Below are 25,856 nucleotides of genomic sequence, written 5' to 3'. Positions count from 1 at the left end.
TCTCCCTCGCGTTAGGGAGCCTAACCCCTAACCCCGTTAGGGACCTGTGTCCACTGGGCCTCAGAGCCGTCCAGAAGTCCTGAGAGCAGCCAGGACGCAGGCGGATCCTCCGGAAGCCTAAACCTGCAATGAGACAAAATCCGAACAGGACCGGGTCGTGAAAGAAATCGTCACATGACGCCGGCGGGCGCGGCCGTACCCCCGCTTGGATGCAGGGTCGTGGCGCACACATGCACACACACACACACGCAAGAACACACATGCACACATATGTACACGCTGTCTGCACCCTCGGAGAGCGCGTGTCGGTGATCACAAAGCCCGTAACATCGGCCACTCCTCCCCGAGCTCCCAGAAAAGGGTCCCCCTTTGTTTTTTCTAGAGGGGACACACAAATGGGCACTGTATGTCCACACAAAACCACAACAAAAACCTAAAAGATGCCCAACATCCATAAAGGCAGCGCCCCGGCCCGCGCGCACACGCGTTCACACGCGCGGCGCGCGCCCCAACCGCGGCGCCGGGCCGCTGGTTCGGAAGGTGGGGCCGGGACGCGGGCGACCCCCGCCTTTCGCCGCGCCCGCGCAGCGGCCCCTGCTGCGCCAGGCAGCGCGTGGGTGGCCGGACCGGGTCTGCGCCGCGACTCTCAGCCCGCGATCCGCACCTCATCCCTGCCGCCACGCGGCCTGACCGCCGCCCGCGAGGCCGCAGCCGGGCCCCACGCTCCCTCGGCTCGCAACTCCCACGGCCGGCCGCGCCGCCCCTCCCGGCGCCATGGCAACGCCCGCGCCGCACGTCTCGGGTTTCAGCCCGGCCCACCCCGCTTCCCGGGTCCCGACGAAGAAGGCGCCGGTGACGCCCCGGAAAGGGCCCGCGGCCTCCGCCTCCTCCCGGAAAGGCTCGGGGCGCGAGCGCGGGGCCGCGACGCCCGTAAACAAGGCGCGGGCCCGCCCCGCCCCCGCCTCCGCCTCCGCCCGCGCGCGGGGGAGTGGATGGGGGGAGGGCAGAGGAGGGCGGGGCGGGCGGGGCGGGGACGGCGGGAAACGCAGCCCGGAGAAAGGGAGGCGAGGCGGGACGCGGTCCCCGCCCCCAATCCCGCTCCCCATTGGTCGCGCGCGCCGTCCGTCGGGGGGCGCGGCGCCAATGCGCGCGGTGGGGCGGGGCGTCCGAGCCGTGTGTGCCTGCGTAACGCCGAGTCACATGTTGTTTTGCTCCTCTTAGTTCAGTCACTCGGTGCGCGATGTGTTACTCACTGTGCGGCGGGGACCGCGACGAGGCCGGGTCGCCGTTGGCGGCGGCAGCTGCAGGAGCCCTGGCGTTGGCGTTGGTGGCGCAGACCCCCGGCGCCCGGACGCACCCCGGCTTCACGAAGCGTAGCGCGGCTGCGGCGGCCCCATCCGTGCGGCCGCGCGCGCCCTAGGCTCGGCCCCGCGCGCGGATCGGGGACCCCGACTCTCCGCGCCTTCCTCGAGCCCGCGGCGCCGCCCGAGACCCCGTAGGCGGCGGCGGTGATAGCGACAGCCCGGCCGCAGGCGGCCACGCGCGCGCCGGGCATCCTCGGGACCGCGGGGCGCTGCGCCGCCGAGCTGAGCCGGGCAGGGCCGGGCTGGGCCGGCCGCCTCCTCCGCGGACCTTCCTCGCCTCCCGGGACCTGCAGACGCGAGCGCGGGCGGGCGGCCGGCAGGGCGACCAGGGGTCCGGAGCCGCCCCCGCCCGCGCCCCGCCGCCCTCCCCGGCCGCGCCGCGTCCCCGGCCGGCGGTGGCGGCGGCGGCGGCGGCAGTAGCAGCAGCAGCAGCAGCAGCGCCCGCGATGGCGAGCCCGCCGCGGCAAGGGGCCCCTGGGCCGGCGGGCGGGGACGGCTCCAACCTCAACAACAACAACAACAACAACAACAACAACCACGGCGTGCGCAAGTGCGGCTACCTGCGCAAGCAAAAGCACGGCCACAAGCGCTTCTTCGTGCTGCGCGGGCCCGGCGCGGCCGGCGAGGACGCGGGCGCGGGCGGGGGGTCGGCGGCGCCGCCGCAGCCCCCGCGCCTCGAGTACTACGAGAGCGAGAAGAAGTGGCGGAGCAAGGCGGGCGCGCCGAAGCGGGTGATCGCGCTCGACTGCTGCCTGAACGTCAACAAACGCGCTGACGCTAAGCACAAGTACCTGATCGCCCTCTACACCAAGGACGAGTATTTTGCTGTGGCAGCCGAGAACGAGCAGGAGCAGGAGGGTTGGTACCGCGCGCTCACCGACCTGCTCCGCGAGGGCCGCGCGGCCGCCGCCCGCGACGCGCCCCCTGTGGCCACGGCTCCCGCTGCCGCGCCCTGCAGTGCGCCCCTTCCCGGGGCTCTGGGCGGCTCGGCCGAGGACGGCGACGGGCTGGGGGCGTCCTCGCCCACTGCCTACCGCGAGGTGTGGCAGGTGAACCTGAAACCCAAGGGCCTGGGCCAGAGCAAGAACCTGACGGGCGTGTACCGCCTGTGCCTGTCGGCGCGCACCATCGGCTTCGTGAAGCTCAACTGCGAGCAGCCGTCCGTGACGCTGCAGCTCATGAACATCCGGCGCTGCGGTCACTCGGACAGCTTCTTCTTTATCGAGGTGGGCCGCTCGGCCGTCACGGGCCCCGGCGAGCTGTGGATGCAGGCTGACGACTCGGTGGTGGCGCAGAACATCCATGAGACCATCCTGGAGGCCATGAAGGCGCTCAAAGAGCTCTTCGAGTTCCGTCCGCGCAGCAAGAGCCAGTCGTCCGGTTCGTCAGCCACGCACCCCATCAGCGTGCCCGGCGCACGGCGCCACCACCACCTGGTGCACCTGCCCCCGAGTCAGACTGGCCTAGTGCGCCGCTCGCGCACGGACAGCCTGGCTGCCACCCCGCCCGCCGCCAAGGGCGCCCAGTGCCGCGTGCGCACGGCCAGCGAGGGCGACGGCGGGGCTGGGACCGGGGCCGGGGCGGCAGCGGCGGCGGCACCGGGTGGGCGGCCGGGGTCGGTGGCTGGGAGCCCCCTTAGCCCGGGGCCGGCACGAGCACCCCTAAGCCGCTCGCACACGCTGAGCGCCGGCTGCGGGGTCCGCGCCGGCAAGGTGGCCTTGGCGCCGGCAGGGGGCGCGCTACAGCACAGCCGCTCCATGTCTATGCCGGTGGCGCACTCGCCTCCTGCCGCCACCAGCCCTGGCAGCCTGTCATCTAGCAGTGGCCACGGCTCAGGGTCCTACCCGCTTCCCCCTGGCCCAACCGTGCCGCTGCCACACCCACTGCACCATCCGCCGGGCCAGCGGCCCTCCAGCGGCAGCGCCTCGGCCTCGGGCTCCCCAAGCGACCCTGGCTTCATGTCCTTGGATGAATATGGGTCCAGCCCAGGTGATCTGAGAGCCTTCTGCAGCAGCCACCGCAGCAACACGCCGGAGTCCATCGCGGAGACGCCCCCGGCGCGGGATGGCAGCGCAGCCGAGCTGTATGGGTACATGAGCATGGACAGGCCCCTGGGCCCCTGTGGCCGCGCTTACCGCAGGGTCTCCGGGGACGCAGCGCAGGACTTGGACAGGGGGCTCCGAAAGCGGACCTACTCGCTGACCACGCCTGCGCGCCAGCGCCCCGTGCCGCAGCCGTCGTCGGCCTCACTAGATGAGTACACGCTCATGCGGGCCACCTTCTCCGGTAGCTCGGGCCGCCTGTGTCCACCTTTCCCCGCGTCCTCCCCCAAAGTGGCCTACCATCCCTATCCAGAAGACTACGGGGACATCGAGATCGGCTCCCACCGCAGTTCCAGCAGCAACTTGGGGACGGACGACGGCTACATGCCTATGACCCCAGGCGCGGCCCTGCTGGGCGGAGGTAGTGAGGACTATGTGCCCATGAGCCCCACCAGCGTATCTGCCCCGAAGCAGATCCTGCAGCCCAGGGTTGCCCCGGCGGTAGCCTTGCCCCCCTCGGGGACAGCGGTGCCAGCTGCCCCCTCTCCGGCTGTGAGGGCTTTCCCAGGGACTGGGGGCGTCTACAAGGCCGGCTCACCCGCTGAGAGCTCGCCTGAGGACAGCGGGTACATGCGCATGTGGTGTGGCGCCAAGCTGTGTGTGGAGAGCACAGACCCTAAGCTGCTGGCCAACGGGGACTACCTCAACATGTCCCCCAGCGAGACAGGCCCAGCCAGCACCCCGCCAGACTTTTTCTCTGCGGCCCTGCAAGGTGGCGGTGAGGGGCCCAAGGGAGTTCCTGGCTACTGCTACAGCTCGGTGCCCCGTTCCCACAAGGCGCCCCACCTGTGTGGCGCTGGGGACGGCGGCCAGTACGTGCTCATGAGCTCCCCCGTGGGCCGCATCCTGGAGGAGGAGAGACTGGAGTCCTCAGCTGCCCCTGTGGCTGCCGCATTGAGCAGCGCCTTTGGGACTGGTGGGGACAGCCACATGCAGCCTCATCACCCAGCAGCAGTGCCTTCCCCCATGAGGCCAGGGGGCAATGGCGGTGGGCGTCCTGAGGGCTTCTTGGGCCAGCGCTGCCGGGCAGTGCGCCCCACACGACTGTCCCTAGAGGGGCTGCAGACGCTGCCCAGCATGCACGAGTACCCCGTGCCCACGGAGCCCAAGAGCCCCGGCGAGTACATCAACATTGACTTCGGGGAAGCAGGTGGACAGTTGTCACCGCCAGCCCGACCGCTGCTGGCCTCTGCTGCTTCGTCCTCCTCGCTGCTGTCTGCCAGTAGCCCTGCATCTTCGTTGGGTTCCGGTACGCCGGGCACCAGCAGTGATAGTAGACAGCGCTCCCCGCTGTCTGACTACATGAACCTGGGCTTCAGCTCCCCCAAGTCGCCCAAGCCAGGAGCCCACAGCGGGGACCCCGTGGGCTCCCTGGATGCCCTCCAGTCCCCTGACGCCACGTCCCCATACCCGCCGCTGCCCCCGCGCCCTTCGCCCTGTCTGACCTCTTCCCTACAGCAGGCCCCACCACCGCCTCCCCCCGGAGAGCTGTACCGCCTGCCCACCGCACCGAATGCTGTAGTCACTTCCCAGGGCCCTGGCACTGCCCCATCCTCTGACACTGGCGACAACAGTGATTACACCGAGATGGCCTTTGGTGTGGCAGCCACCCCGCCACAGCCGATCGCTGCCCCTCCGAAGCCGGAGGGTGCCCGAGTGAGCAGCCCCACGTCAGGCCTGAAGCGACTGAGCCTCATGGATCAGGTGTCGGGCGTTGAGGCCTTCCTCCAGGCTGGCCAGCCCCCTGACCCCCACCGGGGCGCCAAGGTCATCCGTGCAGACCCGCAGGGGGGCCGCCGCCGCCACAGCTCAGAGACTTTTTCCTCCACCACCACGGTCACCCCTGTGTCTCCATCTTTTGCCCACAACCCCAAGCGTCACAACTCAGCCTCCGTGGAAAATGTCTCTCTCAGGAAAAGCAGTGAGGGCAGTGGTGCTGGCAGCCTCGGTGGGGGTCTTGGGGCAGGTGAGGAGCCACTCAGGTCCCCGGGACACTCACAGCTGTCAGTCGCACCCCCGCCACCACAGTCACGGCCGTGGAGCACTGGTCAGCCTGGGGGCCTGGTCGGCTGTCCAGGGGGTGGCAGTTCCCCGATGCGCAGAGAAACTTCCATGGGGTTCCCGAAAGGCCTCAACTACATTGCCATCAGCGTGCGGGACGAAGCAGGGCTGTCCGCGCAGACGCAGCATCTACAGCCAGGGGACAGGAGCTCCTGGGGCCGGACCCGGAGCCTCGGGGGCCTGCTTAGCACTGTGGGAGGCAGTGGCACCAGTGGGGCATGTGGGGGCCCGGGCCCTAGCGCCCTGCCCTCTGCCAACACCTATGCCAGCATCGACTTCCTGTCCCATCGTCTGAAGGAGGCCACGGTCGTGAAAGGTGAGGCTGCTTGACTTGGAGTTGAGGGCGGTGGGCAGCTCTCCCTTTGGTGCCATGGTGCAGGCACCAGCGCGTGGTTTGAGCTCATCACTGTAGGACACCATGTATCTGTCTTTCTGGAGGAGTGAGTTGGAGGGCCTTAGAGTTGGCCGGTGCGCCCTGCCTCTCTCGGGCCCATCCATCCCGCATGCTTGTGACTTTGCCAAGGCGTGGAAGTTCTCTAGGGTCTTGTGCTCAAAGCAAGTGGCAGAACATGGACTCGGGTAGTTGGGCTTCTGGGAGGGGACCCGAAGCCACCGGCCACTCCCTCTCGTGTGCTAGTAACTGGGCCACAGGTACTTCCTGTGGCGTCTCAGGCTTGTTCCAGAGCCCTTGAGGAAGTATGCATGGGCACTGGTGGCTGAGGGAGTTGGACCCGTGCATCAGGGAGGTGTAAGTTTGGGAGCTTTTCTGGCAAAAGCACCGCATTTGTCTTCAATGAGTGCAGTGGCTGTGGCTGTCACCTGAAGGGCTTGCTACCCCCTGGACGCGTGCTAGTGGACTCTCTGTGTCTGTGCAGCAAGGAGGCCTTTAGGACACCAAGTGACAGTCACCTGGGGAGGTTGAGGCAGACCCGAGAAGGACAGTCAGGGACCAGCCAGAGTCCATGGAGCAGAACTGTCAGAGTTGCCAGAGGTCTCCTGTGCACCAGGGTTCAGTTGGGGCTTTGGAGAAAACCAGAGAGAAACACCCAGGGCTGTTGAGAGCAGCCGATGAGTGTCCCCCACGGAGGGACTTGCTGTGTGCTGGCCCTGGGGTCTTGGGCTGTGGGCGGTGTGTGTGGGATGGGTTAGGCGTTCATACCTAGGGTCCATCACAGTCAAGATGTTGACCTTGCTTGGGTCATGTAGCCGATGGCATTACTTGTCAGGCATGTTGGCTTCTGGAACAGTAGGTGTTAGTGGGAAGAGCTACCTTTTCCCCATGTGTGACTGCAGTCAGAGAAACAGCTGCAGAGCTGACACCCAGCTGCTGTCTGTGGAGGGCTGGGGGGAGCCGCAGGGTGGGGGTAGACGGGGAGTGGGTTTCCTCCCGCTCCCTTCTGGGTCCTTATGATAAATGCCCTTGTAGACACTTGAGAATCCTGAACCACAGGGGTGGTGTTTGTTGATGTACTGTATTTAGAGCATGTGTGCTAAGATTTCCTACCAGGGTACAATTCCTTTCAGCCTGTGGGACTCACAAAGATTCTAAATCCACACAGCTTGTGTGTCCAGGGTTGCTGAGCAAAGATAAGGGTCTTTTGGTTGCCATTTTTGCTAAGCGTGTGTGGGTACTATGGTAAACACCCTCCTAAAAAGGAAAAGGGCTATTTTAAAGAAAAATAGATAACTGTGCCAAAACCACATGTTTAAAAAAAAAGACGACATACCATGTTGGAGTTCCAGTAAATGAACAGGACAGAGAGGAGGCAGAGGAGTGGCAGGTGCCATGTTAATTTGGGCTGTGCGCTGGGCTGCGTCTCTAACACGGGGACTCAGGGTGGATGTGCACTCCTGCGTGACCCACACATGCAAGTAGGAATCTGTTTGTGGTGCTCCTAGATTGAAAGTTCCCAGTAGGTAATGTCCTTTGAGGGAGGGATTCATGGAAATCAGACTTGTGGAGCCTTTCTTTGAAGGTGAAATAGAAAATCCACTTCCTAGCGGCCTGCATCTCTGCCCAGGCTTTCAGAAGTGGTCTGGGCTTCCATAAGGGTGATCAGGGAGCATTCTAGTGAGGAGGAAGCCTGTGACTGGGGCGGCTGAGAAGGGCTGAGAAGAGCGTGCGTACATTTGCACACGTGGTCAGGGGCCCTGGAGCCCCAGGCCTGCTGCTAGGCTCTTGTTTACAGTGGAGTCCAGAATGGGGGTAGGGCTGGAGAGCCAGTTTCAGAGCTGGGCGCCCTGGGCAGCAGGCTGCTGACCTGTGTGCACGCCTGAGTATCCGCCCAGGCTGTGAGGGCTTTGTTGTTTGGGGACTCTTGAATTCACTGTGTTTTAAAACGGCTGTTTAAAATCAACTTCATCTGTTTTTTTGAGCTCAGGTTACAGTGGGCCTATTTCTTAGGATTACAGATTGGTTTATTTCCTCTAAAATAATTACTTTTGGTTTTTCTGCCTTTATTCTAAAGTTGGTTCACGGGTCTGTAAAACACAGATTAGGTAGGAATTGCCCCGGAAAGCATCTCTGAGTTTAAATTCCATCTGGTAAAAGGGCGCCCATTCCTAGCCTGGAGTCAGAGCTGGTGAGTTAGGAGCAGGGCTTCAGAGAGAAAGGTGAAATCAGGACCCAGGCCTGGAAGTGTTGCCTTTGAAGTCTGAAGGAATTCGCACCTTTCCCCTCCCTGCCAGAAGAGACTGTGAGGTGCTAATGAAAACACAGGGCTTTGGTGAGTGAAAGTCACGTGACAGGGCCCTTTCCTTTTCTGAAAGAGAAACCTTACAGAAATAGCGCCTTACTGAAGGAAGGGAGCAGGCGTGTGGAGCCAGGAAGCGGTTCCTGGGGTGTGATCCACCCCTGTTACCGGGTTTCAGCAGCCCCTGTCTCCTGAGCCCCACTTTCTGTCTGTGAAATGGGTTTATGCTGCCTTTCCTTGCTGGGTGGCAGGCTGCTGGGCACAGAGTGGCCCAGAAAGGTCCCCAGGATTTAAGCTGATTTCCAGATGCTAAGAAATCCAGGAATTCTGTTCCTACTTACTCCTTTGAATATGACTGCATACAGGAAGGACGCATCAGGAGAGAGATTCTTAAATTACAAAGATGGTGAAAAACAAAACCCAAACCCTCTTAAGAAATGCTGGCCTTTGCCACTGCATTGCCAGCAAGCCCCCCAGGCTCCAAAAACCATTGTTTTTCTCTTTATTGTAGCTCAGTGGGAGAGAGGCACAGAGCCTTCCAGAAGCCCTGGGTTCAATCCCCAGCACCAAAACAACACAGACCAAAGATTTGTTCGTAGAAAATCCCCACGGCAACAAAGGAGCATTTGAAATTACCTAGGAGGGCAGCCACTGAGGAGAACTGCATCCGGATTCCTGGCCTGCATTAAAAGTGACTTTGATCCCTTTATGATTTGTTTGTGTATCAGGAGCTGGTGACACGGTGGGGACATGTAATTAGGGTATGCATTTTTAAAATTTGGCTCTTTGTACAGGAAACACTACAAGAACTGCAGACCCTTTAAACTCTCAGTTGTTTAATTACCCACCTTCCCATCTGGGATTGCAGGCTTTGGGGGGATTTAGCGCTGTGCTGTGGTGTGTGGCTGGGCTGTCTGGTGGTCTCCAGGAGGCACAGATGTTTGAGTCTTTAGTTCTCTGCCCTCTTCCCAGTGAGGCACTGTGCTGGTGCTTCATTTCCATGGTGTCAGTATTAAAATGAAGGGTTTTTGCTTTCTTTCTGAAGTGAAGAACTTTTCAGAAGTTTTACTAACAGCGTGAATATAATGGGTTTTCTGTTAAGATTCCCAATAATGCACTTTGTGTAGAGGCTTAGTTCCAAGAGCTGGGTAACTTTTGGTATCAGATTTGGCAAGTGGGAAAGATTTTTTTTTTGTTTTGTTTTGTTTTGTCGGGGTAGCACAGAACCCAGTGTTCCCATTTCACCTTGGAAACTTGGGGAAAGTGTAACTTTACTCCTTCATCTGTATTGCCAGGTGGGGGGCACCAGAGAGGGAGTGGGGCCCCTTTCTGGGAGGCCGGTGATGGGGACCTCAGGGAGGGCAGGGAGGCAGGGCATCTCTCCCCATCGTGGGGGACACTTTTAAGAGCAGGACAAGAAGTAGTGTTAATTATCAGGTCACCGGTGCAGTGCCATCCAGATTTAAAGGAACCACCGTGTGAATTTTAGTTGGCTTTGCTGTGTTCTTTGCAGACCGTGGTGAGGACTTGTAACCTTAGGTGGATGCTTGTGTACAGAGTGCAAGGAGAACTGGTGGTGAGGTCATTGTTCAGGATGTGGGAAGCCAGCTCTTGATGTCTCTGGAGATGGCCAGACTTACGTGAGCCAGGCATGGAAAGATTCGACAGAGAGAGTGAGAGGCTGGAGGCAGGTGGGGAAGGCACCCCCCAAGCACCAGTGTGGAGAGAGAGACGTCTGCGCTTTAGTACGATGTCCGAGGTACAGTGGGGTGCAGACTTAAAAGCTGTGTGTTTGCAGAGTGGGGGGTCCAGAGACACGGTCAGAGGCTCAGGGAGAGGGTCACTGAACTCGGCTGTGCGTTCTCTTGTGCTTGTACTGAAAGTTGGGAGAGTCTGTCAAATACTTCACCCCACAGCATGCTCTGAAGGATCAGTGGTTACTGCCATGGTGCTGTGTGAATGCTGGGTCTCCTCCTATTTATTCCAGAGTCAGGTTTTCCAGAAGCGCGAGCACACAAGGATCTGTAGTGTTTTATCCAATGGCAGCCGAAGAGGCGTGGCCTCCTTCCTTCATAATTAAAACTCAGATGCTAATGCTGGTTTCTAATAGTGTTTAAGCTTTCTGCAGGCACTTAGCTAATTACAGCCTCTCGCTGTCTCTATGTTACTGTACTCTTGTCATGGAATTGGTACAGTTTCTTGAGTGAATTCTTACGGTATAGGATTAAGTTAGGGACTCTTTGAAAGTATAAAAATAGATATTATGATACAGCTCATGACATGACTTGATTTTAATTGTTACCTGAAAACCTGTACGCTTAGGTTAAGGGTGATACATGCATTTTGCACAGCATTAATGCACAGCCTTTAGGATTTATGCCTATGATTAGTGTTTTTGCTAATCTTCTGCCACCAAAGTTGAACACAAGTTGGGCAGTGATGATTTGAAAGCAGGCTGAGGCTGGATGTGGTGTGGGGATTTTCCTCTGCTTCATTGTTAAGCTGTCCCCCACTGTGTCCCTGGACACCCCTGTGGCATAGGCAGAGCGAACTTGGCCCCCATTCTGGGGTACAGAGAGCTTCCCCGGGGAGGGGCAGGTGTCCACCAGGGAAAGGGTGTGACCTCATCTGCTGACTCGGGTTCAGCCTGGGCTCCACAGGGACTGCACCCAGACCCTGTGAGATGCTGGTTAGCACGTCCACCTGGCCCGATGGCCCCAGAGGACACTTTGGTGACCGTTCCTTCACTTCCTCTCCTGTTCTTCCGTTACTGACTGGGAGCGAACTAGTCCTCGGGATAGGTCCACAGGGCCTCAGGTCCTCTCCCTGTGTGTTTTATTTACTAGGCTCCCTCCTCTAACTGTCTCGGCTCCATCCCGGTGGCCTAGGGGGAGAAGAAGCGCAAGGGCATCTTGAGCGTGAGGACCAACATTGTGTCACTTGCTTATTTTAAGGTTGTGTGAACAGCTGAGAGTGACTGGGTGTCAGGTTCAAGGTCAGAGAGGGAAGGCGGGAGCTGTTGGTAAACCTGAGGGAAGCCCGGGAGACAGCATTTCGAAGGACGGCTGGTAGGGGATGCTTTGGTAACCACTGCCTGCACAGGTGGAAAGGTGCCTGCCTGACGAGAGGGTGAGGTAAGACCAAGAGGGTGGCCGCGCCCAGCCACCAGGCCAGAGGGGATAGAGAGAGGCCCGGCTGCTGCTGTCCTGGCTCCTGGGGATGGGCTGCAGGCTGGTGTGCCGCAGGCGGAAGAGCTCCGGCTTCCTAAGAAGTGAGCTGCGCCTGTCTATTGAGCTGCCCAAAGCCCAAGAGGTGACTGGTGAGTTGGGTTAGGGTTTGTCCCCGGAGACCTGAGGCTGCCCTGTGCACAGTTGTTCTTAATGTCCTTTCTGTGTTTTCTTAGTCCGAGGAAAATAAATCACAACTGGATTTTTACAGGGAGAGGAATTGTCTTCATGCAAATTGGATTTGGCAGAAGCTGCTGGCTTTCTAACAATGTGACCATAGCACCTTTTTCAACAGAATACTCAGGCAAATACATAAAATTCTATGAGATTTCCGCAGTTTAAAGAATGTAGGCAGGCATGGTGGTGCACACCTGTAATCCCCGTCCTCAGGAGGCTGAAGCAGGAGGACCACCAAGGCCAGCCTGGGCTGCATAGTGAGTTCAGGAACAGCCTGGACTATATAGTGAGACCCTGTGTCAAAAATCAATAAGTAAATAATAAAAGCAAAGGCCAGTAGTGCTATGAAAGACTTCTATAAACCCTGAACCTTGTCCTGGGCTCAGTCTGGTTCCTGTGTCACCTGTGCCCTCTGCAGAGTCCTGGAGTCTTGTACTCACCCGCCTCATCTGTCCACCAAAGCCCCCAGACACGGCACTGGTGTTGGTGATCTGTGGTCCTGGGATGGGGCACGGTCCCCGGGTCCCATCCTGGGTTTCGGCTCTGTGCTCAGGACCTGGGGTGCCTTGTGGGCGGCAGGTGGCAGGCACTGTGTGGCAGGGAGAGGGGTCTGGAAGAGCCCCAGGGTCTTTACTAGGTTTAGGAACCATGCAGGAGCCCGCGAGGCTTGGAGCAGTCAGCAGCAGGTCGCCCCCAGGTCAGGGGTGCACGTGCGCTCTGCTGGCTTGGAAGAGGCCACAGCGGGCTGCACCAGGACCCTGGGCTGCTTCAAGCCTCCAGGAACTCCCTGGGCCATTTCCGGACACATGCCAGGGACACACACCTGAGAAAGCAGGGTACTGGCATGCGCTGCTCCTGCTTCACACTCATATAGAGTGGGCATTTAAAAATGGACTTCCTGCAAAGAAACACACTGATCTAAGGTGTGCTGAGGTGGACGCATGGCAGACATGACTGGGCAGATATGAGTGCTTCTCGGGATGCGTCCGTGCTGGACTGCAGAACTGCTCTCCTTAGAGGACGTGAAGCCCAGGAGCACGACTTTACTTCACAGTCAGAAAACTCCTTGAATCTCACTGCTCAAATAAGCCAACAACAACAAAATTAAAACTTTAATAACAAGCAGTGGTGAAATGCTGGATATGCAGACCACACGGAACCACTGTAAGCATGGATGCTAAGGAGTTAGCCCCGCTGGGAGTGTATTATGACAGGTGTTTAAGACAGGAATTTCCTTCGAAAGCTTAGACAGCTCCCAGAAACAAAGGCGTCTGGGGACTGAGGGCTTGAGGGTGTTTGTTTTCCATTTAAAAAAGAAAAACAAGAAGTACCAGGTCCTCAGTAAGTGGCCGACCTCCAAGACCTAGTGGTTGATTTGGAAGTGTGACTGAGACAAGATGTCTTCTCGTGGGTGGTGACACATGTCATAGAAGATATGTGGAACGGGAGGGGGGAAGGTAGCTTGGGAGCCAGGAAACCTTCAGCAAAGGAGAGGCAAGGTTGTGCAAAGGCCCTGGGGCAGAGGAGACCCTTGGACTGACAGCAAGGTTCAAGGTGAGGAAGGTAAGGGGGAGATCTGGCTGCTTCTGTGCATGGTAGCGGTATGAAAGGGAAAACTATAGTGTGAGAAATGATTTTGTGCCAGAGACATCTTTCAACTGTGTGTGTGGTAGATCTTGATGATGGAGTTAGGCCAAGTGACACTCCCTTGGGAGAGAATAACTGACTGAGGGTGTGAGCCGAGTGGGGGGGGGGGCATGCCTGTAATCCCACACTTAGGGAGGCTGAAGCAGGAGGGTCTCAAGCAAGTTCAAGCCCAACCTGTCTCAAAAGAGGGCTGAGGGCGGGTGTAGCTCAGGTGCCAAGGCCCTGAGTTCAGTTCCCAGTCTCACCTGAAAAGAGCAGCTGGGAGCTGCACCCCCAAACCATTCCGAGTCTTTGTGAAGGGGTCTGTTTTGAGACCCAGAACTTGCCACTCCTGACCCAGCTGTCTTTTATACTGTCTGCCACGTTCTTTCTCTTTCATGGGTGCCTTGGGGCCCCTGTGTGTGTCCTCTGGCTGGACCTGGCTGGGTGGGAGACATATTCTGCGTCTTCCTCATAGCCTCTGTCCCTGTCCCTGGTCCTAAGAGCTGGCATGGCCGCATCCCCTCTGTGCTGGCCGCCAGTGGCCCTGGACAAGCTCTGTGTCCTCTGCCTGGTGTGCGATGAGGCTGACCACTCTGCCTGCCCTGCCTGACTCCTCTTCCCGGAGTCCTTGCAGGACCGGGCATCCTGGTCTTGCCCTGGTGTGTGGCACAGCCCAGCCAGGAGCCTGAACTCTCCCACTGGGTCCGAGGGCCCAGAGCAGCGTCCTGGGGAGGACCCGTCTGCCCAAGCGCCAGTGGCTTTGGAGGCCACTGCCATCTACTGGGAGCAGAAGGTGGGGAGGGGAGGCGCCTTTCCCGACAGCCAGGGGAGCCCGGCCTCCTGCCGGGAGCGGGGTGCAGCAGTCAGAGCACTGCCTTCCAGCGTGGCTTCTAACCTGCGCTTCTAACCTGCGGCAGGGAGTCGAAATGCCAGCCCCAGGGGTGTGGTGACAGGGTGCTTTTGCTTTCTCTTTGTTGGGGTGTTTGGGGTTTCATTTTCCTGGGTGTCAGAGCCAGGATGTGATGTGTGCTGGCTGGGCAGGTTCTCCCCACGGAGCACCTCCGTGACAGTGGCCTGGTCTTCTTTTCTCTCCCCTCCCCTCCCCTCCCCTCCCTTCCCCTCCCCTCTCCTCTCCTCCCCTCCTCTTTTCTCTTGTTATGGGAATTGAACTTCAAACCTTGTGCTTGCCAGGCATGCTCTGTGCAGCTAAGCTGTATCACCAGCCCCTGGTTTTCTTAGTATAAATTGTGATGCTTAATAATTTCATTCCTTATGAGGAATGAGTACATACATATGTTATCTTTTTTCTTCCTCTATTTTTTCTTTTTAGACAAAATTTCACTCTGTAGCCTAGACTGGCCTCAAACTCCTGACAATCCTCCTGCCTCAGCCTCCTGAGGGCTGGAATCACAAGTGCGCACCACCACAGCTGACCGATACATACATGAAGCCTGGATTATTGTTGATCCTGTTTCTCCTTCCTCTTTTGGGGGGTCTCCTTTGCATCTTCAGAAAGTCGCTTTCCTGTTCCCTGTCTGCTGTCCTTTCTTTTGCTCTTTATTTATGCTTTGGCTTTCTTGTATTAGAGAAACTGTGATAGGTAAGCCTGCGTGTCTGATTTATGTTACCGGTGTGGTCCAGGACCCATCCGCTGCCTACACAGGAATCAGAGTTTCTCCTTGTTCAGGCCTTTTTGTATAAATTGGAGTGAGCAGAAGTGCTGCCCAGCCTGGGGATAACACGACATGCAGGACGCAGTGTGGAATTGTGTGTCTCCGCCGGGGCACAGGGAGCCCCGCTTGGGCAGCTGTCGTGTCCCGGTTGTGAGTTCACAGCAGCTGAGCACTGATCTGTGGCTTCCGTGGCCTCGAGTCCCTGAACAGCAGCTCTCGGGGATCTGCCGTGCCACTGCCTTCAGCTCCTGAGGTCCCAAGGTGGTGTGAGCATGAGGCTGGAGAAGCCATGGGCGTTGTGCCAGTGCTGTGTTTGTAGTGATTGTGTGTTTATAGACAGAAACTGCTGAAACGCAGGCACTACTGCTGTAAGAGACGCGCTGTTTCCCCTCCACTTGGAGCACATGCACCCCAGCACTCTTGTCACTCTGCAGCAGCTCCGGAGTCCTCTCTCCTGCGAGTCTTTAGGAGACCCGATCAAACACACGGCGAATACTGCTGCCAAGCGCCATTCATGCGCAAAGCCACTTGTGAGAACCTGGGCTGTGAAATCGTCCAGCTCAGTCACTGGATCTGGCACCGTGTGACTGCTGGCTCCTCCCAAAGCCAAGATAACCAGGAATGGGAGACACTTTGAATCTGTTCAGGACATGGAGGCAGCCAGGACAACGCAGCTAGAGACCCTCAGGAAAGAGGACGTCAGAGCTGCTGCAGGAGATGGCAAGGACGATGGGACGAGTGTGTCAAAGTGAGGGTTGGAGGGATTCTGAGGGGATTTGTGGCCATATCTTTCACTGTAGTGCATTTTAAATATTTAGGTACCACCTTTAGAATATACCTCATCTGGGATCTCACTTGATGATCTCCCTGCAACCCCACTGAAGAAGGACGGTGCCCCTTTTCCTAAGGGGGAGCCGCTAGCTGTCACTGAGGCCACTGTGCCAGTGACGGCTTCCCTGGGCCCAGGTCGGACCCTGTGCAGCACTGTGCCTCCCCAGTGTCCCCTGGAGCCGTGAGGTTGGTGTGTGGAGTAAGGCGCAGGTGCAGCTGCACAGGAGCCCTGCTGGGGACCACCTGGGACCCCTCCTGGCTCCTGGTCTGAGCAGGTGTGAGTCTCCAACCTGACTCCGCTAGGCTCCTTCCATGCCAGTGTGTGGAGTGAGGGTTCACACCATGCAGCCCAGCGATGGTGTGTGCTTGTGCAGGAAGGAGAGTCTCAGCTGAGCCCCTGTGGAGGCTGGTGGTTTGGAGACGGGTGTATCTTGTATCATGAGTCCACATTTCGGTGGCTTGGTGTGAAAGACATAAAATAAGGTTTCTGGTCTCAAATGCGAACTTTCTAGAGGGTGTACAAAATGCATATTTTTTGCATCTGTGTAAATCATGTATTTAAAAATGAGCAAGTTACATCAGACTTTTAATGCAAATTGTATCAGGTACTTCTGTTAGTGCAGAAACACAGGGCTTACATTCCCATTTCCAGGTGACTCAGAAAAATCCGGAGCCATGTGACTTGCGAATCTGCTGTGCGTGATCCACTCTACTTTTGTAGAGTGGAGAATTCTTGTGTCACTGATGCTTGGTGATGACCAGATTTCCTCTGTGCTTCCATGCTCTGTGGAAAAGCCACCCGCAGGTAAAGGCGATTCATTCCGAACCACGTGACGCCTCGAATCCTCCTCTTGCATGACTGTGTGGTTGTAGGGCTGCCTTCCGAAGCAGGCAGTGCACAGAGTTCCCGCAGATGTGGCCCTGGCCAGGATATCCACGCAGGAGGATCTTCGGTGCCCTTCTGCAAATCTGCACTTTCTTCGCCGCTCTCGGGTCTGTGTGCACCCCAGGAGGCAGCTCGGGGCTCGCTCTGCGAAGGAAGGATCACATGGCAAAGGGTCGGGCTTCCTTGCTGCGAGGAAGGTGTCACAGCCACTCAGTGCTGCCACCAGTGGCCTTGGCCATGTGTCCACATGTGGCCGTGACTGTGTTCCATTAAAACTTTATTTATTTGCAGCAGCAGTGGCGCGGTAGCTTGAAGCAGCTACCTAGACCCCGCCCACCCCACCTTCTGGATCTTTCTCCTGCAGATGGCAGCCCCAGGGCTTTGTTGTCTTTAGGAGACTGGTGAACTGTGGAGCAGTGGCCTAAGTCCAGGGAGTTTGTTTCAGTTCAGCCTCGCTGCCAAAGGCCTCACTGGCATGGTGGAGATGCTGGGAAGTGAGGGGCAAGGGCAGGTTAGAGCCGTTCTCAGCAAGGGCCCACGCTTGTGCTGCCCTGCAGTGGTGTTGGGGGGCAGGATGGGGCTTTATGGAGAGCCGATCAAAGCACGGTGCTGCGAGATCGCACTTAGACCCGGGTCTGGGATGTAAAACACCAGCTGTGCAGAGATGGGGCGCAGAGCCATGGCTCCAGGTAGGGAGGTGGGCAGGAGAGCACACGGGACTGCTCCCCAGCACGGGACCACAGGAATCAAGTTATACTGGATTAAGGATTTTGGTAAATAAGTCGATTCTAACTGCTTGTCACAAAAATGTAACTCTGAGATGACAGACATTCATCTGTTTCACCATGGTAACCATGGCACTCAGTACGTATCCTGCATCCTGTAGCATCCTGTTGGAAACCACAAATGTGCACAATACCAGTTACGCAGGAGAGGAAAGAGGGGCGAGAAACGCTCGTTGCAGAAGGACCATTGTGTGACGCACATGTCCATGCTCGAGCCCTGGGTTGGGGTGCCAGCTGCTACCTGAGCACCCCCTGGACCCAGGGCGTGCAGGGTGAGTTTGGGAGAGGCTGATGTCTCTCCCAAACGAAGGTGGAAGGTGAAGGGGGAGGCTGGCCTTGGGGAAGCCTGCTGAGAAAGTTCAATAGCCCATTCGTCTCGCCCTGGATTGGAACTTGTTCCTGCCGCCAGGGTCAGAGGGACTGTGATCATCACCGGGAGCAGGGAGCTCACACAGCTGCCCCAGCACGGGGACCTCTGTCCCTGTTTGCCACCGGGAATCAACTCACCCATGTGTTCCTCTTACATGACTTTTTTCCAATTTAAAAGAAAGTTTAACCGTTTTTCTTAGAATGTCTGGGCTCTTTGTTATCACGCCCTACCTTACTCCTTTTCTTCTTCATATTCTTAGAGTGTTTTGCTTTTCATAAAGTAGGGAGATACTGAATTATCAGGCGTGTTTTTCTAGGAATTCCCCTGTAACTGAGAAGTCTATTTTCTCCTGTAACCCTGTGTTAAACATTGCAGGTCTAAACTGTACAGGGACGTGTGACAGGAGATAGGTTTGCGTCCCTGGAAGATTTGTTTCCTGACTAATTTATTTGGTGCTAGGAACAGATGTAGCTCCGTGAAGTCCATGGTTCTGTTTTGTTGTGGAAGCCAAGATGGGTAGCAGGCTGATCTGAGCTGTGTGGGGGCAGGGAGTGGCCGGTGCTGCTCCCCTGTGGGCATCGCTGGAGCAGAGCTGGGGTGATGGTGTGTGGATGCCACCCTGACCCTGAGTGTGGCTGTGACGCCAAGGGGGTCTGAGCCGATTCTCCTGAGAAGTTCCCGTGGGTCTAGGCTGGACCAGTCCATCTGTGGCCTGCACAGTTGGACTGAGGCCCTGGCCCCTGCCATGCACGTGGTGCGGAGGCCCCTGGTCCTCGAAGCACAGGGACACTGTCGTGTGTTTTAGTAAACAGGTTTTTTTCTTTACTCTGTGCTTTCCAACCTTCCCCGCTGTGCGCCCTGCTTCTCTCCTGTCCTCCTTCTCCTCCTCCCCGATGTTGCCTTCCTCCTCTCCTTTCTCCCTTTTTACCCAGGGCACTGCTTTTCCTCTCACTTCCACTCCTGCTGGGTCTGGACCGCTTGTCTCTCTCCTCGAGGCCCTGCCAGGCAGCGCCCTGGTGGCTTCCTCAGAACCAGCGTCATGATAACTGACTGCTTACCAGAGCCCCCCTTGGGGGCATAGACCACTCAAGGCTGTGCCACAGAGCAGGCACCAGGCAGCCCTGTTCCCCCAGACTGCCCACTCGCCTGCCTCTGCATCCTCCAGGGGCCTGGTCACTGCACAGCAGACCTTCAGGCTAGGAGACCTGGTGCCTGAAGCCTCAGCTGGGCCCATAACTCTGCCTCTTCCCCTGCTCTTGGGGTCTTCGAGCAGCAGCTGGGAATGGCACCGATGGGGCTGAGAAGGGGGGACAGGCCCCTCTGCGGTGTCCCCAGACACAGCCCTGTGCTCAGTCACCGTGGCCGTCCCTCATGGAGGCTCCTGGAAAGCAGTGCGGTTGGATTTCAGCCCAGCCGTTTCCATGGAGCCGTGGCAGCTGTCAGTCAAGCACTCTCTTTCCCTGGGAGTGGTTACCATGACACTGCCATGACTCTGAGGGGTCACTTGCCTGGCCACGGCGAACCTGAAACCCCAGCTGAGCTGCCGCTGCCCCACTGCACCTCGTGCAGGCAGGCTACCGCCAGGCGCCCTAACATCCCAGGGTCCTCACGAGTGTCCAGGGGCTAGGGTGGTTGGACTCATGTCTTCCCCCCTGCACCCTTATCTTACTTCTCCTCCTCTCAGTTCTGAGAAGTGAGCCCAGGACTTTCGCTGCGAGCTGCACCCTCAGGTCTCTGCATTTTTAAATTCTGAGACAGGGTCTCACTGAATTACCTAGGCTAGTCTCAGACTTTGGATCCTCCTGCCTTAGCTTCCCTTCGTGCTGGGATTATAGGTGGCCACTGCCGTGCCAGGCCCACCCCTGGATTCTTGAGGAGTCTTCGAGTTTCTCTGGAGGTGTGGACCCAGCTGAGAGCTCATACTCCACACCCTCCAGGGACAGCGCCTGTTGTCCTGCTTTGAGATGGGCACTTCCAGCCAGCTGCAGCGAGGGTGGGTGGTGAAGGAACAGGGTGCAGACATGGTCCCCAAGGAGTCCGAGGCCATGACTCCCACGGAGTGGATGCTGGGGGGGTGGCAGTTCTTGGAGGAGACAGAACTGGGCGCTAGCAGCTGTCCAACCCAGGAGGTGGTCCTGGGTTGGGCCATCGCCTGTGCCCGAGTGGAGCCTGAGTGAAAAACACGGCATGGAGGTGTGTGTGGCTGAGGGGCTGTGCAGTGCTGATGCGTGAAAGTGAAAGCTTTGGTGCTGGGGATGCAGCTCAGCAGCACGGCCCCTGCTTGGCAAGTGCAAGATTGTGAGTTCAATTCCTGGTACCAAAAAGCAAAAAACAAAAAAAAAATCACAAATTAAAGTTTCGCAGGGCATCTGTGGTATATATAATCCCAGTGCTAGAGAAGGTGAGGCAGGAGGATCAGTACCGCTTCAAGGCCAGCCTGGAGTATCTAGCTAGGAGTTGTCTCAAAATAGTAAAGTTTTGGTCATCGCGCAGGGCTTCACAGCTGATGCTGTGTGTAGCTTATCTCACGCTCAGGAAGGTCTGGTGGCTGGAGCAGGGTTCTCCGCAGTATGCTGGCCTCCAAGAACAGTGACAGCTGCGGTGGCCCCAAGAAGTCCCCATGGATGGGAGGGTCATTTCCCAGCGGTGGTTACCCTCACTCATTTTTAGGTGAGTGCGTCTAAGGTGGAGGGACTGGAGAACCTCCTTGTGAGATCAGAGGCGCGGGCTTCACGGAGGCAGTGGGCTCAGCGCAGGCGGCTGAAGAAGGAAATAAAGTAGGCGGGTGGGAGACCTGCCTGGTCTGCTCAGGGCTGAGGGAGCAGCGCGGACCCGCGTTGGGGTGGACCTTAGCAGACGTGGCTCTTGGGGCCGTGCACTGTTGCTTTTGGGACTGAAGACCCCAGGGATGGCCGAGGTGGCAGAGGACGGAGCTTTCCTGTGAGCAGAGTTGGGGCCCAGTTGTCTGGTAGTTTTGTTGGGTGGCAGTTAAGGGACCAAAGCTTTTTGCAAACAGTGGAAGTAGCACCGCCTGTCTGTGGTGGGGGAGGTGTTGGAAAGCTGTGGCAAGTTGCAGAGACCCTGTGTGCTGAGGTCCTGTTGCAGGCATGTTTTACCCCACGTGGATGATGGGCGTGATTTGGGGCAGTCCCTGCTTTGGGGGGCACTGAGGGTTTCTCTTGCTGATCAGTCCTCTGGACTAAAGATGGGTAGGAAAGAAGAGGCCTTGCAAGTCGGTGGGGGAGTGTTGGGGTCCTGCCAGGGCTGGGGAGATCCTGCCAGGGCTGGGGAGATCGTGCTGTGTCCGGGGAAACAGCCACCCGGAGGAGGGTCCCTGCGGCCTCCCGGTGTCTCGGCGATGGAGTCACTGTGCATGGCGTCAGCATGGACTGTCAGGTTGTCCAGCTGGTTCTGTCCTCGCCCTGGCAGCATGAAGGGAAACATGCCAGGGATGACGAAAGTGAAGAGGCCGTGGGGGGACACAGGATGGGGGTGTGGGAGGTGCAGGCCTGGGGGAGGCTGGTGTTGGGGAGTGTGTCACTGGGGCCAGAGGTCTCAGGAACCATGATGAGGACAGGTGGTCTCTTTTTTCCTGTCCTGTTCTGTCCTGTTCTCGGTGGTGCTGGGCGTTGAACCTGTAGGACACTGCCAGCTCTTTAAGTTATATTTTGAGACAAGTTCTCCAAAAGTCACTCAGCTGCCCTGGAGTCCTGCCTCAGCCTCCCAGAGTGCTGGCTGGCAGGTGTGTGCCATGACACAGGCTGTGGGAGCATTTTTCTGAGGGCAGAGGTGTGACCTCCCAAGCTCTGTGCCTGCCTGGCTTGTGGAGCCAGTGAGGTGGGCACGGCCTGTAGCCCCTGTCTGCCCCTTGGTGCCCATGTCGAGCTACAGCTGGGGTGCAGGGACATGGGGTTTGCAGCTGGGAGCCTCGGGCTCCCTGTGCACAGACTGCTGCAAGCACTTTGCTTGCGTTATGTGTGCTGCCCTTGCTGCCTGTGGACAGCTCTGCTCAGAGCCCAGAGCTGTTTTGCGGGGATGAGGGTGTTAGTCTTTGTGAGTCGGGCGCCTGGATTGCTGGGAGGGTCAGGGGTCCCTGAGGTCAGGCTTCCAAGATCTCTGCTCTCTCTTTCAGAGTGACAAAGCTGGCAAGGTCTCGAGAGGCAGCTGGTGGTGAACTCCGTTGAGATGCACCTCCCATGTCCCCCGCCCATGGCTGCCTGCAGTTTCCTGGCTCCTCAACCTCTGCCGCCTGCTGGACCACGCACAGGAGCCCAAAACCCCGACTGGACTCTGCCCGCCCGCTTGCCCACCCCTCCTCCTGTGCCCGAGCCGTGGCAGAGTTTTGTTTTGGTTTTTGTCCCCAAGTTGCTTGGGTTTCCTGTTCTCCAAGTGTCGGCCGGGGTTGTCGGTTCTATCCGCCCCCCATTCCCCGCCCTGTCCCGGTGGGGAATCCTGGCATTTGCTGACTTAGGCTCCAAGCCGAAGTCCTACCTCAGCTCAGGGGAGCCGGGGCGTGAGGTGGGGGCCGAGGCCAGGCGTGTGAGCCCTGGGACTGCCTGTGTCCAGTGGCCTCTGTGATCCAGCCATGGGTGGACACATAGTCTCCACCCGTGACACTGGCTTTCATAGAGCACAACGGGACTGTGACAGTGCCACATGGGAGGCCTGGGGTGGACTTGGAAGATAGATTTGCAGAGAATCCTCTGCCACTGTCGTCATCACTGTCACCATCCCTGTCCCCATCATCACGACCGCCTGCTCTTGTCTCCTCCATCATGTGGGTCAGGTGGAGGGCAGGCGTGAAGCTCTTTCCCTACGGGCTCTGCTGTCTGCACAAGACAGTCTTGTAGGGACTGCTGCACCCAAGGATCGGCCTTTCTACCAAAAATCCACATGGGCAGCCAGTGACCATAGCTGCTCTGGGTGTGGCGGATTTTGTGTGTAAAATACAGCACGATCTTTAAACATGGCAGCCTAATGCAGGCCCCAGACTACCCTGACTGCAGAGAGGACACCATCCAACTGTGCCGCTCGGGGCAGGAGCTGGCGGAGAGTGGCCTCACAGGACCGGTCACTCCTCAGAGGAGCCCTCAGCGAGGTCACCCTCATCCTGCTTTCAGTGTTTGGGAAATGCCAGCGTTGCGGTGATGACCACAGCCGTCCTGGTCCCCATGGCTCCCTGAACACGTGGCTGGACCCCTGCCCAGTGCCTGTCTCCCCAATAGTCCTATAGAGGCCACACTAATTCTTGGAGATGTGACTTGTTGGTTTGTTTTTTCTGTTGTTACTTTTTGTTTTGGAGGAAAAAAAAAAATATATATATATATATATAAATATACAGATCTATATCATATAGGACAATGCATTACTAAACTGAGGCTTCGTAGAGGAAGACCAACATTTTCAATGTCTTAAAACTATGTTTAATGGCAATGCACACGTCTTCCTGCTTCTGTGCTGAACTCTTTAGAACCGAGGATTGTACTGCAAGACAGAGTTGAATGTAAAGCAAGGTTTTACTTTCCGGAGTGCTCATCCCAGCTGCGTGTAGTCAGTTTGAAGGTCACTGCCTGCGAACAACAGGCTTTGTCAGGACGTACAGAGTGTCCCCGAAGTTTTCTTTAGGGATGAGGAATTGGTGGGTGGTAGTGCCCTGTGACCCCGGCACCTACGGCCGCCGCGAGCCCCCCAGCGGTTCAGCACGACCCCACCCCAGCCCACACGATGGTCCGGGCCCCTCCTGCAGCCTAAAATGAGCAGGGTTGAGAAGGTGATGCTATACTAAAATTTTCCTCTATCCTGTACATTTCAAGAAAAAAAGGCATATGCAATATTACATTTTTAATTTAGTTTACAGAATGGAACCAAAATGTATGTTATGTTTGCAAAAAAAGATAATTCACAATGTATATTGGATCTTTGTACATTTTGCCTGACTTACCTTAAATTTAAACTATTTTTTGCTATATAAACTTTAACCGTTATGAACAGTGCTTCTTTGGGGTACGTGTTACTTCGGGTCTCAAGATGTTAAATATGCTTCTCCCGCTCTTGTGTTAGGACAGCACCCTCCCAGCTGTCTCCCACACTGTACATAGAGGTACGAGCCGCTGGAACCGTGCATCGTGTTTAGTCTGTATCGATCATGGATGCCCTCCTCAATAGCCATATGAAATAAATAAAGACATTATTTATGAAATGAACGAGGCCTGCAGGATGTCTTTTCCCTGTGCATTCTGAATTTAACACAGAGCTGACATTCTCCTGGGGCTTGGGGGCCAACAAGTGAACATTAGGCTCCTGTGATTGCTCTGATGCCTGTGTATTTAGTGATTCAGTTGTGGTGACAGCTATTGCTGTGTAATTCGGGCTGGTCTAGAACTGTAGCCCAGATTGAGCTCCATGGCAGCCCTCCTGCCTCACCCTCCCGAGGGCTGAGATGACAGCCCTGGGATGCCACGCCTTGATTTTGTTGGAAGAGTGCGCTGCGCCTTGGTGCACAGGTAATCAGTGTATGACTTGGGCTGAACTGGTTCTTAGCAGACTTTCAGTGGATACAGACTGTCTCATGCCAAGCCATGAAGCAGCTGCCTGGCTGCACCAGCTAAAGTCAAAGCCACAGGTGTGGGCGGAGGAGGGGCGGCTTCTCTCCACTCCCACTGTGTAGAGCAAGGAAGGGCCAGGCAGGCAGCGGGGGCCTTGAGTGCGGAGGCTGGGTGGCAGGGTGGGGAGAGAAGCAGCCAGTTCCCAGTTGGGGCATCACCAGGGTGAGGTCACAGGTGCCAGGCTTGGCCGGGCTGGGGGGCTCGGCCCGTGTCTTCCTCAGGGTCTTTCACAGAGCTGGAGGCGCACCCGCTGCGCACACTGTCTCCTGCATGCGCACGGCTGTCCTGGCTGCCGGGTCAAGGCCCAGGTTCTGCAAAGGGACGGGCAGCAGAGCGGTCCCTCTCTCTGTCCTTTCCTTCCTCTCCGCTCACTCACTGATTCTGTTAGCATGGTTTGCAGTGCATGCCTCCCTGTGTCCTTTATTTTCCTTTATTTTGTGTTTCCTTTATTGTGCTTTTCAAGTTAGTTATTCTCTGGGCTGCTCATCTTAGGAGAAACCAGGCCATGTTTAAGCTGAGTCTGATTTATTTCACCTAACGTTTTGGTCTCGGTTGCATCTGTTTTCCTACAAAGCACCAAACGTTGTCCTCCTTCATGGCAGAGTAGTGCTCCCCTGTGTAGGTAGTACCTTTTCTTCAGCCATCCATCTGCCGGTGGACGCAGGATGCTTCCTAGAGTGAGCTGCACTGCTGTAAACACAGTGCATCACTGGACTACACCTGGAACACCTTCAAGCCAGCGGACTGCAGGGGAACAGTGGGTTCTGCATTTCTGGAAACTTCGGAAGAGGGGGCTCTACAGCCTGAGGACCACTCATGGGTACAGGGTGGGGGCAGAAGCAGGGAGCCCTGACAGCTGCATGTTGCGAGCAGAGCTGGCTTTTCCCACTAAGGAACCGAGGAGGAAGGGGTGGCCACTGCTGGACAGCGCTGGTCTCCTGGGCTCTCCTCCTAGGCTGTGGAGCTGGACAGCTCCCCAGGATGGAGGGGGCTCCACAGGTGACTCTTGAGCTTCCAGGTCACCCCATGCCACAGGCCTGGACTGTGACATCCCCTGGAATCAGGGACAAGACACCAGAAGTCATGTGGGCTGCGTTGGATGGGCTTCTGGTCCCTGCTGCCCTTCCGGTGTAGCACCTGCACTCTGACGCCTCCTGCAGGTGCCCCAATGACCCCCTTTCCTTCCCATGAAGCCAGCCAAGATCACTCCCAGCAGGAAGGACTGGCAGTGTTGGCCAGCTGGGCCCGGTCACCTGCTGACGTCCCTGGATCCTGAGCTGCTGGTTCCTCATCTGCCCTGTGCCCTGTGCCGTGTGCCCATCATCCATCTCAGTGCCCTCAACCCCAGCTGTCCCTCAGCTTCGGTTCCAACCTGCACCAACACCGCCTGCTTCAGCCGTGGGGACCTGCAGGGCTCCGAACCCACTTCCTCTGGGATAGTATCAGTGGCACT

General features: G+C 57.6%; 1 protein-coding gene across 2 annotated transcripts; it reads left to right on the top strand.

Moving 5' to 3' along the window:
- Nucleotides 1-1,155: 1,155 nt before the first annotated feature.
- Nucleotides 1,156-24,001, top strand: Irs2 (insulin receptor substrate 2). 2 transcript variants are annotated; one of them, XR_010046891.1, is made up of 3 exons: nt 1,156-5,843; nt 8,732-11,354; nt 21,931-24,001. XR_010046891.1 is itself a non-coding variant. In XM_013141287.2 (2 exons), exons 1-2 carry the CDS (start codon nt 1,811-1,813, stop codon nt 21,933-21,935), a joined length of 4,038 nt encoding a protein of 1,345 aa, XP_012996741.2. In that variant the 5' UTR covers nt 1,156-1,810; the 3' UTR covers nt 21,936-24,001. The 2 variants fall into 2 exon arrangements, 1 of the variants encoding a protein (XP_012996741.2); XM_013141287.2 differs by lacking the exon at nt 8,732-11,354.
- Nucleotides 24,002-25,856: the final 1,855 nt, after the last annotated feature.

The sequence above is a fragment of the Cavia porcellus genome, unplaced genomic scaffold (assembly GCF_034190915.1).
Source record: "Cavia porcellus strain 051 isolate PalLab524CR breed Dunkin Hartley unplaced genomic scaffold, mCavPor4.1 scaffold_4, whole genome shotgun sequence".
NCBI lineage: Eukaryota > Metazoa > Chordata > Mammalia > Rodentia > Caviidae > Cavia > Cavia porcellus.
This window is presented reverse-complemented; position numbering and strand designations above follow the sequence as displayed.

Coding starts and splice junctions, on each gene's coding strand:
- Irs2 (XM_013141287.2), top strand. CDS start 1,811: ATGGCGAGCCCGCCGCGGCAAGGGGCCCCTGGGCCGGCGGGCGGGGAC.